Genomic DNA, 16027 nt, shown 5'->3' on the forward strand with positions numbered 1-16027 from the left:
CCCGCAGGGAGCCTGCCCGGCGCCTGGCGGTGCCCCCCGCGGCGCAGGGGCTGGAGCGGGGCTCCCGCTTTGGGGTGAGGATGCGGGGAAGGGGGTGAAAGCGCTGCAGAGGGGGCGGGGGGAGGCGCGGGAGCCCCAGGGCGCTGCGCCCGAGGGAGCCGCCGGCTCCGGAGAAACAAAGAAAACTTGACAAGTGCGTGGGGAGCAGAAGCGCGGGGTGTCCCGCGCCCCGCGGGGGGCTCCGCGCAGCCCCACAGCCCCACCACTGCCTCTTCCAGGGAGATTTTTTTTGTCCTAACAAAGCAGATCCTTCCCATTTGCTTTCGGGGCTTATTTATTTATTTAAATCTTTGCAGCAGGGGTGCTCCCTGGGTGGAGCTGTCTGGTCTTCAGCAACTATCGCTAGGGAGCAGGGGCAATTTTCAGAGCAGCTCTTTGCTTCCAGTGTCAGCTGTTGCTTTGATGGACACATGTCACACCTCAAGCTAGGGAGAGGTTCCTAATCTGAGCTGTCAACCTTTAGCTGGGGTTGGCAAGAACAATTATTTGTATTTGACAATATGGGAGTGGGGATTTTCTGCTTTCATTGTCTCTTAATTTCATTGAGCATATGGAAAATGTGTGATATCAAAGTGCTGGTTTCACTGCTCTGGTGCAATAAAGGTGATGTGAATAGTGGGAACAAGCCTTCCTTTGAGCACACTGCCCTTCAAACTCATAAATGCAACAGATGTGATGAAGAAAATAAGTCTCCTATAGAAGAATGCTTTGTCTGGAGGAAGATGAAATGGAGTAATTCAGCGCCATTGTACCAGAACCCCTGTTTCAGAAAGGAGAAGCAAGTCAGCAAAAATGTTTGAGGGTTTTAAACCTATTAGACAGACTACTGGGATCCTCCCACTAGCTGCTTTTTTCTCCTCAGGCAGAGGAAACAGACCCTTTTCCAGCTTGTTTTGGCCTTACTTGAAAGCCTTGGATGCCTTGAATGCCTGGCTCTACTGGTATGCCCCTATCTCTGACAGTTGTGATAGTGCTCACACGGCTGGTCTTATGAATTGCTGTAATTCGGCTGGATATGCCCTGGCTTTCCCAGCTGCCACATCAGCCTGGTAAAGATCTCATGCCTAAGAAAACCAGATCTGAAGGAATTCAGCTTTCAAGAACTTGTTCTGGTTCGTTTCTGTAAGTTGAAGAGTAAACCATAATACAGCTCATTAAGTATGACGTAGGCTGCTTTTTTAGCTATCTAAGAGCAGCTCACTGCTAGACTTAGGGCTTATTCTTGCGGCTTTATGTATATGCCCTAGAAGCTATAAAACAGCTTAAAGCTGTTAAAGTTCAGACTAGTAACACGTTTGCAGACTTGAAGGTTTTTCAGACTTGAAGGTTTTTCAGACGAAACGAATCCAGACAGAGGCTGGAGTCCAGACGTCAGTGGTGCAATCAGTCCCTTGGCTCGTAAGCTCAGCTTCAGTCTCCGTTCTACTGCCAATTTGAAGATTAGCACATTGGCTTTCATATTATTATTATTATTGGTTGTTCATAGTTGGGAAGCTGGGTTTTGATGTGTCCACATGTAATTTTTTTCTAAGATCAGTAGTGATTCTTCTGGCCATGGAGTGAAGCAGAGACACAGGTGGAGCATGAGATTTTTGCTTTTGATAAATCAAAGAGCACGAAGAGTAGTGGTAATAGTGTCTGGACTGAATATTGGCAAGCTTTGGACTTTCTCGTTATATACTGAAGACGTGACATAGCTGGTATCATTTGTTAAAAGCCAGTGCACGACATGGTTGCCTCAAGTTGTTTCTATTTGGGTGAAGTTTAGCCCATATGACTGTAGTCTCTCTCTTACAAGATCCAACAACTTTCTTTGTGTTCTCATTTTAACTTTGCTTTATGTGTTGCTTATATGCTGCTTGTTAGTGCCGTGGTTTAATTCTTGAAATACAGAGTGGGTAAATGAGCATCTTTCTCCAGAGTACTGCGCCCTCCTGGAGGTGGCTCCAACTTCTCACTGGGTTTTGATGAGCCAAAAGAGCAGCCTGTGCGAAGGAACAAAATGGCATCCAGCATCTTTGGAACTCCTGAAGAAAACCCACCTTCCTGGGCTAAATCATCGGGTAAGGATGTAGTGCTGCATTTCTGTATCTGCTGACGGCATTGATTCATTTTGGCTTTTGGCCTGAAGCTGCTGGAGGCTGAGTATGGAAACCTGGGCTGAGTTCCCACTTAGAAGTTTACTGCTATAAGTGATATATAGTTGTAAGGGTTCTTTGTTGTTTCAAATTACTTCTAAAGTGGTTGTTGTTGTTATGAGTCCAAATCTTGGGCATAGGTGTTATAAATAAATAGCCAGGGGAGTTATATTTTGGATGCAATTGCTTCAAGGTTATCAAGGTGTAGTAAGGCAAACTTGTTTCCTACTTTGCAGAGTAGTGCTGATTGGTCTTGAATAATCAGAGAGAGGAACTACAGTTGTGTAGAGTACTTGCAGCTGGGAATCAGCTTCTGGTTTTGCCAAGCACTTCCAGGGTAGCCTTGTGATCCTACCTGCCAACTCTTTAGATGATAATCTCCACCAGCTGAGGTGCTCTTGTAAAACAGTAATTCATGAGTAATTCATGATATCTAAAGGCCCAGAATAGGATCTTGGTAGGGCAAGGCTCAGTGCAACAGCAATGAGACTTTGGCTGTGTATGATGTGCTTTCTCAGTTAGTTTATCTTGCAACCTGATTGGGCTCCATGTCTGCTCATAGGGGCTAAGCCAGGTGAAGTCAGAGAAGACTGTGAGTCATCTGGACCACAAAGAAGAAACTCAACTGATGCAAACTGCGGAGACTTCGTAGATCCGAAGGTCAGTACCCTCCTTAGGGAAAGAGTGAGGCCGTGTCACTTTGCTCTCCGATGTGAGCATGTAAATGCCAGTGATGAAGCAGTTGAATGCACCCTGCAGCATTTGAAGCTTTTTTGGTCCCTTTCTGTTAAACCTGTACTTTTCTGAAGGTTCCCTTTTCCATGTGATGGTCACACAGCATGTGGATGAAATGCTGCAATTTCTTAACTCTGCTTACTGATGGGGACAATAATGAAGTAGCATTATGTCTAGCTTTAGTCGTATTTGTGTGTATTTTTTCCCCTTCACAATTACACCCAATTAATTACATGTGGTTGTATTACTTTGCAAGCATATTAGTTTCTCATCCCAACAAGTCTCTACTCCAGTAACATGTTTTAATTGTGCCACTGCCCATAGTAATTAACACATTTGATGGCATCATTATGAAAGCTATTTACTTGATGCCAGTATGGGGTGTGATTTGAACTGTTAGCATGGCTTATGCTTGGTGTAGGGTGAGATTTTTTTTGTGGTGGTGGGAAAAAAAACTCCAGAGAAATAAAAAAAACAGAATCTGGTAATTTCTTCTGAACATAACAAAACCTAAGGTTTACCTAAGACTGGCTGCACCTGCATAAACAAATTCTAGAGATGATAGTGAAATCCTGGTGCCTTAAAGTTGTCAAACTTTCGGTTTTCTGAAAAGAACTGGAAAGGTAAATTGCCACCCTCAAATCTTGTGGCAGGGCCTTTTGCCTCATGGTTCATAAGTAAGTTTTGTTTCAAAAATTAGCATCAATCATTACATTAACCCATTTTGGTATAAGTGGGCTCTTTGAGCCACAAATTTGTTTTTCCGTTGCATGAAATGTCTTGTTTCAGTTTAGCAAACATAGATTAAATTTATAGCTGCTACCGCATAATAATAAACTGTTTAGTCTAATTCTATTATCTGCTTAATTGTATTACATACTCTGTGGCCTGTGGTTCTCAGCTTTGCAAATGGGCTTCTTGTAATGCAGAATAGTTTAGTTTTATTACATAGTAGTTACAGCTATGAACAGCAGTAGCTGGACCTAAAGTCCTGTAGTCCAGCTTGAGATCTAAGGGAATATATTTACATGACATTTCTGACTGCTGCAGTTCTGGAATGTAATTAACAGTGTTAAATCCGTGGAAGTTACTAACTCCATGACACTGAGGAGCTGTGGGTGCTGCAGGTGGACTCTGTGTCATGTAGCAGTCTGTGTTTGAGCAGATCTAGGTGAAAAATGTTCACCTGCTTATGTAGCGAAGGAAATTTTATCAGTCATATTGCTGAAGACTAACTTATTTCACAAATGAATTAAAATACCAACATAGGAGAAATGTTCTTGGTCTTACTTACAGATAAATAAAATAGTACCTTGCTGATTAAATTTAAAATAAAATGTTTTCCTGCTTTACTGTGGGTAAATAATTCTTGATGAAATTAAATTAGTCACTCAGTAAGAATTAGTGCTGCCAAACCCATAATGTTAGTCTGCAGAAATCTCTGCAGAATCCACCATGCTGCTCTGATACCTGACCCAAGAGGCTGTCGTTTCCTTGGTGTGCTGTTGGTCCGACAGGACCGGGGGGGTCCGACCAGCTCTGCCTGTGCCACTGTTGCTTGTTTGGTCATATTCTGTAGCACTGAGAACTCTCCAAATGGAGTGGAAAATACATTATGAAATTGGAGATCTAATGCTTCTCTCACTCTCTTCTAGGGAGGAGATGGTGGTGTTGAAACTTCTGGTGAGTAACTCCTTGGACTGTCTAAAAAACCTTTTGCAGTTACGCTGTCTCTTTCTCAAGAGAATATGATCTAGGGTAATAGAAATGATCATGTATTTGGAGGGAGAGGGCTTGGGGCTGTCCCTCAAGTCCTTCAATAATGCCCTGTCTCCTTCAGTGGAAGTGTTGCAATGGGGAGATGCAATGAAATGTCTCTGTTGGTCGTCAAGTTAAAAAAAAAAATCCCATTTAAAACAGACACATGACTTTTATAACAGTCAACTTAATGGCTTGTAACATAGCAAGTTTCCTTTTTGCTGTTGTCTTCTGGTTGGGGAATAATCAAGAACAGCTAATGTATCTGAAAATGTCTGTGTTAATGAGCTTTTAAGTTCCTCACTTTTAAAATGCCTATTTTAGCCAAGTAAATGCATGTGCATAATTTATTAAAAAGAGGAACTTCCGCTTAGCAGCATGAGGGTTTTTTCCTAGCTCTGAGGCTGGAAATCTCTCCTTCGTAAGATCCACATAAGAATAGCTTACTTCCTGATGCAAGGAATGTGTTTGTTGACAGAATACTCTGCTCAGTGCTACTTTCAACACCTATGACTTGTGGCAGATGAATGAAGCTATTAGCAGTTCCCTATCCTGAAAGGACTTCTGCTGGGAGTGTGACATTTTTTTTTCTAGAACACTTTATAACCACTTTTAAGTGCTATCTGTGACCAAAACAAGTCCTGCCTTTAGCAAACTGTGTCTTTCTGACCTGAATTAGCACTGTAATGTGGGCTGCTAGAGTCTGTGCCTCAAGTAGCAGGATGTGGTTTGACAGGAGAAATAAACAGATCTGAGGGCTTGGCTTTTAGAGCTGTTTACCCCCCCAGCTCTCCGCGGGGTCAGATGACAGCCTGCAAGCAGCGGTGTGACAAGAGGAGATGGCATTAGAGGAAACGGAAATTGGGCTGCCTGGTTTAACAATAGCTGGTGACTGACACTTTGAGTACAAAACAACATTCCTGACTCCTGGATAAGTTCTGATTTTCACAGGCATAGTGTTCATTGGCCTTCGGTTTTGTTTCTGGTAGGTAACAGTGGAGGAAGTTCTTGTCAAGTAGGAAGTAAATGTTTGCTGGGAGGTGAACTGGAGTCGTGTGCTCCCGTGGCCACGTGTCTGAAGATGAGCAAAATAAAATGAAAACAGCAGGCAAATGTCTTTGACTTGTGTAGTCCCACTGATAATATGGAGGAAAGAACCGAAAACTAACAGCTCCCTGAAATGGTGTTTTTGATGGATATCTGAGAATCTTGATGAATTAGAAAATCTATTTTTCCTTTTGATTGCTTGTATCTTTGCTTAGTGGAGTATGGAGTCCTGCTGAATTGGCTGTGTCATTTCACCGCTTGATAATCCTGCTGTGTGAAATGGCAGATATGAGTTAGTGAATATTGTAGTTGTTGCACGTGTGATTCTTGTACTTGGTGCTATGTAGCTGTTTCCTGGGTCGTCTTCAGATAAAAGCTATTTGCTTAGAAGTTCGCAGCATAATTAGTCTCTGTAACCAAAAGTTGTTTTTTGTTCTCAGTTCAGTATTTATTTTCCATGTGTAGCTCAAAAAACAATGCCAAGTGGGAGAAGCGTATTTATTAATCTTAACTGCCTAGAGCAAGAAAATCTGTTCCTTTTGCAGAAGTGCTCGTGCTTCATGTTTAGAAGCTGTGCATCAAGGTTTTTAATTGTTTGCTGTATATAGCTAACAAATTATTTCAGAAATGTTTTTTTGATAATGAAAGAATTCTAACTTTTGATCTGATCTTACTGCCTTTTATCATTTTAGTTGGTTATTAGGTTAGCAAACTGCTGTAACTTAAGTGGAGGGTACTAATGTGTATATCAGCTGGCTAAATGAGTCTGCAAAATTGAATAGGAACTACTTAGTGAGCCTCTTGTGCTAGTTAATTCTTGCTTCTTTAGTGATTCGGTGAGTGCTGAGTACTTAATGAATGTGACTAGCTGAGGAGAACTAGACAGCCCCCGATGGACTGTTACCATTGACTGCATTTGCATGAGAGACGAGAAGGTGATGTGTGGCTTTCAGTGGGCAGATCATCACCATGAGCACTTCATAGTTCTCATAAACTGCCTGCTTAAAGCATAAAACAACAGGGCATTCAGCGCTGTGAATAGTGGGCTTGGCCACAGTTCTGGGCTTGCTGAGTAAGCAGGCAGTGCTGTGCATGAGTAGCAGAAGCTTCAAGTTTACAGACCCTAGAACTGGCACTAACCCTCTTATTTGGGGCCTCTTTGGGTTAAGGATTCTGGTAAAGGATCTACAGTGTAGGTTATCTCTGGCTCTATGGAGACTGTAACAAGCTACTGGAATGCTAGGAGTGAGTGAGTTTAGATGCATAGGATTCAGTAGCCGTAATGTCTGTGGATTTTCAATGTGTGTGGGTTTTCAGAGTTTCTGATAAAATTCTACATCCAATTTTATTAAACTGAGTAGCTGTGAAATTGGAAGAAAGGTGCCCCTGTGGATAAGAAGCAGACAAAAGTAAACAGCAGAGGGTAGGGCTTAGTCGTTGCTACTTGGGTTGGAAAAACGAGAGGTGGGGGACAGTGCTGGGGTCTAGTTTTATTCAGTGTCTTCATCTGTGACTTGGAAAAGGCAATGGACAGTGAAATCTGTCCGTTTTGTGAGTGATACTAAGCTCTTTCAAGTAACCAAGTGTGCTGATGGCGACAGAATCTCCCTGCCTCGACTAAAGGTAGGCAGGCAAAAGGGCGCCAGGATAGTTCTTGGTGTAGATAAATGTAAAGCAAGTCTTCTGGAGAAAAATAATCTAAATCACCCCAGTTATGTGTTCAGCTTTGTGTACCAGTTAACTTGGAGGTCTTTCTTGAGCCTTGTTCCTGGCAGCTCTCCTTCTCCTGAAGCCATTGGCTCAGTCTTTGTATGAAGCCAGTAAAATGTTGGATGTCATCAGGAAAAGAACTAAATACAAGGTGTAATTTTGCCTCTGTAAGTAACAATAAGCCCTCATTTTGAGCTGTGCTTGCAGTCCTTGCGTAATGCTGTAGCCGGTGTGAAAAAGGGGCAGAGGAGGGTAATGGAAATGATCAAGGGGTGAAGCTTTTTCAGTTGAAGGAACCTGAGGGGGAAGGGGACCAAGAGTTGGGACCATCGTGAAGGTTGTGGTAAAGGCGAATGTGGAACTGTTTCACATATCTCCCAAAACAAGAACTAGCGACCATTTTGTGAAACTAAGATCTGTCAAAAATAGATGAAATACTTCATCATAAAGCTGGTAGGAAATTTTGGAAATTTCTGGCCTCGGGAGGCTGGAGGAAGACAGCACCAGAAGGTATGAAAAGGGATAAAAAGGGCAGGAGGGAGCTTCATTCAGCTAGTGAAGAGATATTCTCCTCCTATCTTGTTCACAATTATCAGGAGGAAACCCAGAGTTTTTTTAGGCTTTTGACTTTTAACTGATGGAGGTGATCTCTGAAAACATGTTCAGATGTGCTCCCTGTGCTCGCTAATTACCCGTTTGTCAGTGAATGTTACTAATTTGCTGCAGTATCTAAAGTGCTTCCTGGGAAGAATTCCGTGTGTGTCCTGTCTTCACTTGTGGTGTTTTGGAAGTATTTGAAATAGATGAAACTGTCATGTGCTTATTAAGAAATGCAGTATTTGAGCCTACCCATGCATGTTACTATGAGTTTTTCCTTACCCATATTCCACTGGAAGCATTATATGTGGGTCAGATGCTCTTCCCTTTAGACTCCAGGTATTAAACTGGGAAAGCTGATTGAATTTGAGCTCTTACAAGTACTGATGCTTTCAGAGCTTACTTTCCATTACGTGCTTAGACTCTAGTAAAAAATTATTAGGGTGGTCATGTGCTGACTCAGAACATGCACAAGACTTAATGGTAGCTGTTCATCAAAAGTAATTCGCTCACATCCCTTAATAGTAGCTGAGCGAATGTGACTCTTGAATGCCTGAAACCCAACTGTAAGGCATGACAGTCCATCTGAAAATACTTCAGACAGCTGGAAATCTGTCACACCAGCAGGTTGCAACAGCACCTTGAATGTAAGCCTGTAACCCTGGAGAACAATTTGAAAGAGTTGATCTTCTGTCTAAGCCAGAAAAGTCTCTGGCTTTCATCATCCACATCAAACACCTTAAAAGCTTCTTTTCTTCTAGAAAACACTGAGGCTGATGTAGAAGCTGCCCCAGGTCAGAATGAAGAAAAATCCCTGCCTGCTGCACCTGTTCCTAGCCCAGTAGCACCAGCACCTGCACCATCCAGGAGAAATCCACCCGGTGGCAAGTCCAGCCTAGTCCTTGGTTAAATCTTTCCTTTCCTGACTGTTCTGAACTCGTGTCTGTTTCTTTTCCCCCATGCTTGTGAACTGCACAACTTGAGCCTGACTGTACATCTCGAATTTCTTTCATTAAAAAGAAGCACTTTATGTACTCCATCTTTTTTTTTTTTTTTTTTTTTTTTTTTTTTTTTTATTATTAAGGGTTTTTTTTTTTTTTTTGTTTTTTCCCCCACTTCTGTCCTGTGTTCCCCCAGCTCTACTGGAAGTGACATGAGTGTTTTCTAGTGATAGACTCGAGGGGAAGCTTTCTGAGGTATAGTGGTGTATTTCAAAGGAGAGTAGATTGGTTCTAAGTGTGCTTAGAGGGTTTTTGTACTGAGATTTTTAGTACCCCTTAGCTTTACAAGGGTCTAGAATCCTGGTTAAAGAGGCCAGCAAACAATCAGCACGAGCAGTCCCTTCCTCCACACGGGAGCATCGGTGACCTAAAAGGCTTCAGTGGTGACTTCATGTGGTAAATGCCTTGAGTCCTGCTGTGCCATATAAAACATAAAGTGATTAGTGTACACCACGCTGCCTTTAACGAGAAATAACTTGATATTGGACTATTATGATGCAGGGTACGTGCCAAATAGAGGGCTGATGACCAGAGCCGCCTGTCCTAATGCTAGGAGGGGATTTGGGTATAAACAGACCTTATTCAGTAAGGGTGGAGTGGATCAGATAAGTAAAAATTACAGGGCATTTTTTTTTTTACAACTGACTCAATGCTGTGCATGATCATGCTGGTGCTTGACCATGAGGTGAAAATCTCATCCTTTAAAATGTGTGTTGTAATTTCACAAAGCTGGACTGTTGCTTAAAAGTAAATAATATAGAAATTTTGAAGCAGTGTTTCCTGTGTGGGTTTTATTTCATGACTTTGGTTCAGCTTTGTTCGCCCTGGTTCTTGGCTTGGCCTGCCTGCTGTAGCAGGAGGAATGGTGGAATGTGGCAAGAAGTGTTTTCCACCTTAACATAAGTGGAAGGTGGCAAAAAGGGGGAGTTCTTAACGTGTCTTGAGGGCACCATCACATGGTTCCTTGGAAGAAGAAAGTGTCTGACTTACTGCTGCATTTTTACCTTTTAGAACAGAGATACGTAGAACATGAATTTGTAAGTGTTTTATTCAACATTTTTTCCTCTCAAGAAAGCAGGGTAAAAGGAAGTTTCTTTCATGAAAATATATTGTGCTGTTGTCACCCTTCCCCTAGAAAAGAACAGTACCTAAAAATACTCCGACTTTCCTAGTAAGTTTTGGAGCAGCCCTAGCCTGAGGTGCCTAACCTATAAATCTGGGTTTGCTCCAGTGTGTGCCCTTGCTCTCCTGCAGCTGGGACTGTTCTTCCTTGTAGCTGGCATTAAATGCTGTAGGACTTCGGGCACATGCAAATCCTGTCCCGTTTCACAAATCCCAGAAGGGTTGAGGTTGGAAGGGACCTCTAGAGGCAGTCCAAGCTGCCCCAGAGGAGAGCGATAACCCTGCGGTTCCTTTGCAAAGCCCATGAGCAGCAGGACTCGCTGCTGCTCTTGAGCATGCAGGAGCTGTGGGCTGCAGAGCGGTCCCGAGCGCCCTTGGATCTGCAGCTCGGACTCGGCGCGGCAGCACCGGAGGAGGAAGAGGAGGCGCTTGATCCGCGCGCACCGAACGCGCTGGGGCTCCCACGTGGAGGCCGGGGCGGAGCTGGCGGCCGCGCCGCACTGCGCTGAGGCGGCCGCTGTGGCGGCATGGGCAGCGCGGCCGCCCCGCTGCGCGTGCTGGTGGACATGGACGGCGTGCTGGCCGACTTCGAGGGCGCGCTGCTGCGGGCCTTCGCGTGCCGCTTCCCCGGCGAGCCGCGCGTGGAGCTGGCGCAGCGCAGGGGCTTCTCGGTGCGCGAGCAGTACCACGGCCTGCGCCGCGACCTGGCGGTGAGCGCGGGCCGGGCTGCGCCGTGGCCGGGACTAGGCTGCCCCCGAGCGCGGCTGGCACCTCCGTGGGGCACGCTCCTGGTCCTGGGACTGACGTGGGGCACGCTCCTGGTCCTGGGACTGACGGCCAGGGGGTGTTTGGCCTCTGTCTTTTTTTCTCCCACATTTGTTTTTCTTTATGATTTTTCTTTCCCCTTTTTTCTCTCTCCTTTTATCCCCTTCCTTTTTTTCGCGCTCTTTTTTCACTCTTCCTTTTTTTCTCTCTCTCTTTTGTCCATTTCTTTCTTTTTTCCCTTTTTTCCCTCTTCCTTTTTTCCCCTTTCTCTCTTTTTTCCCCCTTTTTTAGTCACACCACAGCATTGTTTCATGCAAACAGACTTAATTTGTACAGTCATATATATTCTATAATTAGCAACTTCTTCCAGGGGGATTGCCAGCCTTTACAGGGGGACGTGTGTGGAAATTGAGTGGTTTTGTGGCAGAAATAGCTGGCTGAGACTATTTACAAACGGGCATTTAGCCTGTTTGTTGTGTACTCGCCAGCCACCCTTGCTGTGCATCCGCTCTAATAACTTAACCTGCAGCTCTGCAAATGTTGCCTTGTCTCCCTAGCGAGGCAGGAAATGTAATATATGGGTTTTACACAGCTAGTTAAAACTCACTTCTCCACCTTTCCCTCTGCATGCACTGAGAAGCAATGGGTGCTGTAGGGAAGTGAACCAGGACAAGGTTGTAAAAAGCGTGTGGTAGAGCCCACATCTCTGCAAATTGTTGCTGTTTTTTTAACCAACGTAATGTTTGATAATGACTGGGTGGATATCGGAGTCAATTTTAAGACAAAAACAGCAGCAATCTAGACTTGACGCCTCCTTCCTGTTGCCACAAGATAATCAATGGTCTGTTAGAAAACATACTTTACTGAGAAGTTTGTCGCTAATTTTGAGATCTGGGATTGAGCCTGTAATTCTTCCTGTGGTAAGTAGTGACTCTTCACATCCATTTCTCTCCTGCTCTGTAGCTAGGGACAGACTGCTGCAAGTGTCACTGCAACTTAACTGTACTCTGTTAGTGCTTGGCAGCTGCCTCTTGAAACTTGAACTATTCCTTGCTTTCATTTTTTTCTATTTATGCACATAAGTTGATAATTACTTAATTTCACATTGCATTAGACATTTTCTTTTAAAAGGATTGTATAAAGACTTTACTGTATTTGCCTATCTGATCTCCGGTGTGTGTAGCAGTTCTGTTGAAAGGGATTTTTGCCTTACCCAACAAGTGTTCGAAATGTAATATTTGGGGTCAGTCAGGACTCAATGTCCCTGGCAGCAGCAAGAATTTCTGGAATTATCATATGTATTGAAAACAGGAAAGCTTGGTAAGGATGCAGGTTCTCCAGCTTCATATTTATCTCTCTGATGGAAGTTAATAAGGGAATTTCTCCTGGGCAGATGTTCCAGTAACTTTCCTTGCAGCTTCCTCTGAAGAAAATTAGGCTAAATAAACAGCAGAGCTGATTGGATCTGGTAGCTCTTGTATTTGTACAGCTGACTTCCTGAGGCAACCTGAGCAGCAGGATAATGGCTTGGAGAATTAGCAGATGGTTCCTCCAAGGTAGGACTGAGGTAAGAGCAGAGCAAGCCAAGCAAGGGAGGGATGAGAATGAGGAGGAGCAATTTATTTCCTTTTTCCATACACTTCTTTTGAAGAAGTGGCTTCTGGTTTTGCCACTATCAAATCACATTTCTTTTTCCATCAAAGCCAGGCTCTGTGTGTGTATCATGGTGGAAAGTTGCCAGTTTCTGCTGTCTTTTCTCTAGGATAAAAGAGCTTTTAGACCTAAGTCCTGATTCTGTAATTGAATCTTCTCGGAAAGGGCTCCAGGGAATTGTGGCTGAGGTCAGGGAGGCAGTGCATGGAAATGGAGGTCTGGGTAGACCTGATGGCTGTGCCTGCACTTAGGCTCCTTACCCTCTTCCCATCTGCCTGTGGAATCAGACAAAACTTCAAGCTTCTGGTTTTTTTTAATACTTTTTTGATATTTTTGATGACTTTTTGAGTATTTTGATAGCTGAATGACACTCATCTAATGCTGATAGCTTCTCATTGCTGCTTAATTGAAATGTTTTTTATGTTCACATGCCACTGGTGATACAGAGCCAGGAGCTCATCAGCTGGGCTATGACAGCAGTCTTGTATAACTTCTAGGCAAAGGCCACTTGTGGAAAAATGCTGGCTTGACACTTCTCAAGATCGTTATGTGAGCCCGGGAAATATAAAACTTAAATGCTTTGAGATAGAAGAGATAGTGGAAGCTCAACTTCTCTGCATCTGGTCCTGGGAGCACCCTCAGCCCTTGGTGCCGCTGGGGCGGATGCTGCTGTGCTCGTGTGATGGATTGTGCAATAAAAAGAGCTGTCTGCTCTGACCTGCACTGAAATGCTCTGATTTAACACAGGCCACTGAGCAGTCCCTGGTTAGCAATTTTTTAAATGAACCATCCAGAGTTGGATTCAAACCAATGAACTTCCCAATAATAAAAAGTGCAAGAACGTCTTTTTGGTATATTAAAAGACTGAGGACTAGAAGCCCAGGAATTGCCTGGAAACTGTGTTTTTCATTTTGGAGATCAAAGGTGCCGCTATATCGCAATAATATTAAATTCTCTTTGTTTATCTCGCTCCACTTTTGGCCGCTTTGGCCTAGAAAAACATTGTTTCTGCAGTAATCTTGTTTCCCTTCAACTTGCAATTGCTGAAGTGATTATAGCTTTAGAAATAACCTCCTTCCCCACTTGTTTGTCACGAGGGACTTGCCTGATCTATGCTGCATCCCAGCTGCTTGCACCGAAGGAAGCAGAGGTATCTACCCCTGCATTCCCTGCCACAGTGTTAAAACTCTTTCAAAGCAGACTTGGTGCTGCCACGTTACTGCACAGGAACAGCTTTTGCCACGGGAATCGAGATCTGCTGCCTTGATAACTTTTGCTTTAGTGTCTGATTGAAAAGCAGAGAGCAGCACAGCAACTTCCCTAACTCTTCCATCCCCTTTCTTCCCTGTTGTTTAGCCTTTTAGGATTAAAAAGATTAACACTAAATTCATGGCTGTATTGTCCTGGACCTTCTGCTGGAGACAATAAGCATAATTAAAATTGAGTTTGAGTATTAATGCCTATGCACTCATACCTGGTAAATTCCTAAACCATAAGCAAATTTCAGCAAGTGTGAGAGAGGAGCAGAAGCTTCGCTTATTTGTGCCTCGAGTTTTCATGAGAGTTTCATGATTATAGTAGCGAGGGACCTGTGGAACTATGAAATGGGGCTACCTTTGTGATGCTGCCCATGGACTGCATGACCAGGACGCGTAGCCAGGATCAGATCCGCCTCAGTGCTCTGAACAGCCTGCCAGGTAGTAGCTTCTCATTACTATGTCAAGGCTAAGGTGAGAAATACTGTCATGAGCCTTGATAGCAAGTATCAAGACAGTCTGTCTCTAAACTGCCGGTGTTGGAAGGCTGTTGCGCACCCAGAGTAACTGGACAACTGTTGGGCACAGAGCTCTGGTAAAAGCACGTGCACAGTTTGGTTAATTCTCCTTATATCTCTTGCAGGAGAAGGTAGCCAGTATTTATGAGTCACCTGGCTTCTTCCTAGGCTTGGATACAATTCCAGGAGCCATCGAAGCGATGCGGGAGATGATGCTTATGCCGGAGTAAGGACACTTTGTGCTATGCAGCCCTTCTCTGTTATCTCATGTGCTTTCCCTCGACTGCTAATAAGGACTGTTTCTTTTCAGCACCCAAGTCTTTATTTGCACAAGTCCTCTCCGCAAATATGAGCACTGCGTCCTGGAAAAGGTGGGAGAGAATTTATTTCACTTGTTTAATGCTGCTTTTGCATGGCCTTGCTCTTTCATTACCACCCAAGTCAAAACTATTCATTTATAAAGGTATAGTAGCCTGCTAAGACTGCCAGGCTGGCTCTCCCCGAAGAGGGAGCTGCTCAAACACAACATAAAAGTGTGAGACTTGGGACTGAGAGCGCTACGAGTTGCCTGCCCTGTCGCAAGGCGCCCAAGCCCTGCGGTAGTGGAGCTGGAGTCTCTTCTTGCTGCCTCTATCCTCAGGTGACAGGCAAAGAACCACTGCAGCATTGTCAGGTAAGGCCAGTGCAACTTGCAGTGTGGCCCAAGGGCAATGGGAAAATCCTAGGGAATTTCCTTTATTCCTAGGGAATTTCACATCCTCAACTTGGAAAGGAGGGGAGGCTGCTATTGGAATTATTGCCTTCAAACAGTGCAATAAAAAAGGGGAGGATTAAACACTTCTAAACAGATGAGCACAAGCTGAGCTGCAAGCTCAGGCTGGACTGTGGCAGAGGGAGTGACAGAGACGATGAAACCACAGGTCAAATGAGTGTCCTGGGCCACAGCCAGGCTGCAGGGAGCTGCAGACAGACCTGGCTTTGCAGGGGAGAAAATTGCCATGCTCTGGCTGCCCTGAATTTTGCAATGGAAAAAGTCAATATGAAAGTGGTCCAATTTACTTATGTCTTATTTCTTGCCTCCACAGTATAAATGGGTAGAAAAACATTTGGGTCCTGAGTTTGTGGAGCGGATAATTCTAACGCGGGATAAGACAGTTGTGTCTGCTGACTTGCTCTTTGATGACAAGGATTCCATCCGAGGTTTGGGAAGCTTTGGCATCGCTTTCCGGGAGTCGGGGAGGGAAAGGGCGGCAAACTGCAGCTTTCCTCTCCTGCTCTCCCCAGGTGCAGAGCCGAACCCCAGCTGGGAGCACATCCTCTTTACCTGCTGCCATAACAAACACATTGAGCTGGAGCCACCCCGCCGGCGGCTGCTGTCCTGGGCCGATGACTGGAGGGCAATTGTGGAAAGCAAACGCAGGAAGTAATGCAAAAACACGGAAAATCCATACCTGGGAAGCAGGAAGCGCTCTGACCTGGGCAGAGGGGTTCCTGGGGTCCAGAGAAATGACCCGCAGTTGTTGCAAGACGTGCTGTGTGGCTGACTCCTCTCCAGGTTTCTGGAAAGTTGCTCTGTATTAAATGAGTAATCCCAGTAGAATTGTTACTGGTGTTCGATTGGTGTAGCTGAAGAGACTGAATAAAAGACAACTGTTGGATATCTTTTT

The 16027-nt window shown here is 44.4% G+C and overlaps 2 protein-coding genes across 2 annotated transcripts in view; both read left to right on the top strand.

The window, feature by feature from the left end:
- Positions 1 to 9096, top strand: part of JPT1 (Jupiter microtubule associated homolog 1) — a 9795-nt gene extending 699 nt beyond the window's left edge. The window contains exons 2-5 of the mRNA XM_026046812.1: positions 1981 to 2123; positions 2761 to 2858; positions 4589 to 4616; positions 8807 to 9096. Of these exons, the coding sequence (XP_025902597.1) occupies positions 1981 to 2123; positions 2761 to 2858; positions 4589 to 4616; positions 8807 to 8955 (418 nt within the window). The 3' untranslated portion in view covers positions 8956 to 9096. The remainder of the gene's footprint in view (positions 1 to 1980; positions 2124 to 2760; positions 2859 to 4588; positions 4617 to 8806) is intronic.
- Positions 9097 to 10695: 1599 nt separating this feature from the next.
- NT5C (5', 3'-nucleotidase, cytosolic) lies at positions 10696 to 16023 on the top strand. Its single transcript, XM_026046819.1, has 5 exons — positions 10696 to 10878; positions 14486 to 14586; positions 14671 to 14731; positions 15446 to 15560; positions 15645 to 16023. Exons 1-5 carry the CDS (start codon positions 10696 to 10698, stop codon positions 15785 to 15787), a joined length of 603 nt encoding a protein of 200 aa, XP_025902604.1. The 3' UTR covers positions 15788 to 16023.
- Positions 16024 to 16027: the final 4 nt, after the last annotated feature.

Source organism: Nothoprocta perdicaria, unplaced genomic scaffold (assembly GCF_003342845.1).
Source record: "Nothoprocta perdicaria isolate Ctin4 unplaced genomic scaffold, notPer1 scaffold_46, whole genome shotgun sequence".
NCBI classification, from domain to species: domain Eukaryota; kingdom Metazoa; phylum Chordata; class Aves; order Tinamiformes; family Tinamidae; genus Nothoprocta; species Nothoprocta perdicaria.

Coding starts and splice junctions, on each gene's coding strand:
- NT5C (XM_026046819.1), top strand. CDS start 10,696: ATGGGCAGCGCGGCCGCCCCGCTGCGCGTGCTGGTGGACATGGACGGC. Junction 10,879..14,485: donor GCCTGCGCCGCGACCTGGCG/GTGAGCGCGGGC, acceptor TATCTCTTGCAG/GAGAAGGTAGCCAGTATTTA. Junction 14,732..15,445: donor AGCACTGCGTCCTGGAAAAG/GTGGGAGAGAAT, acceptor TTGCCTCCACAG/TATAAATGGGTAGAAAAACA.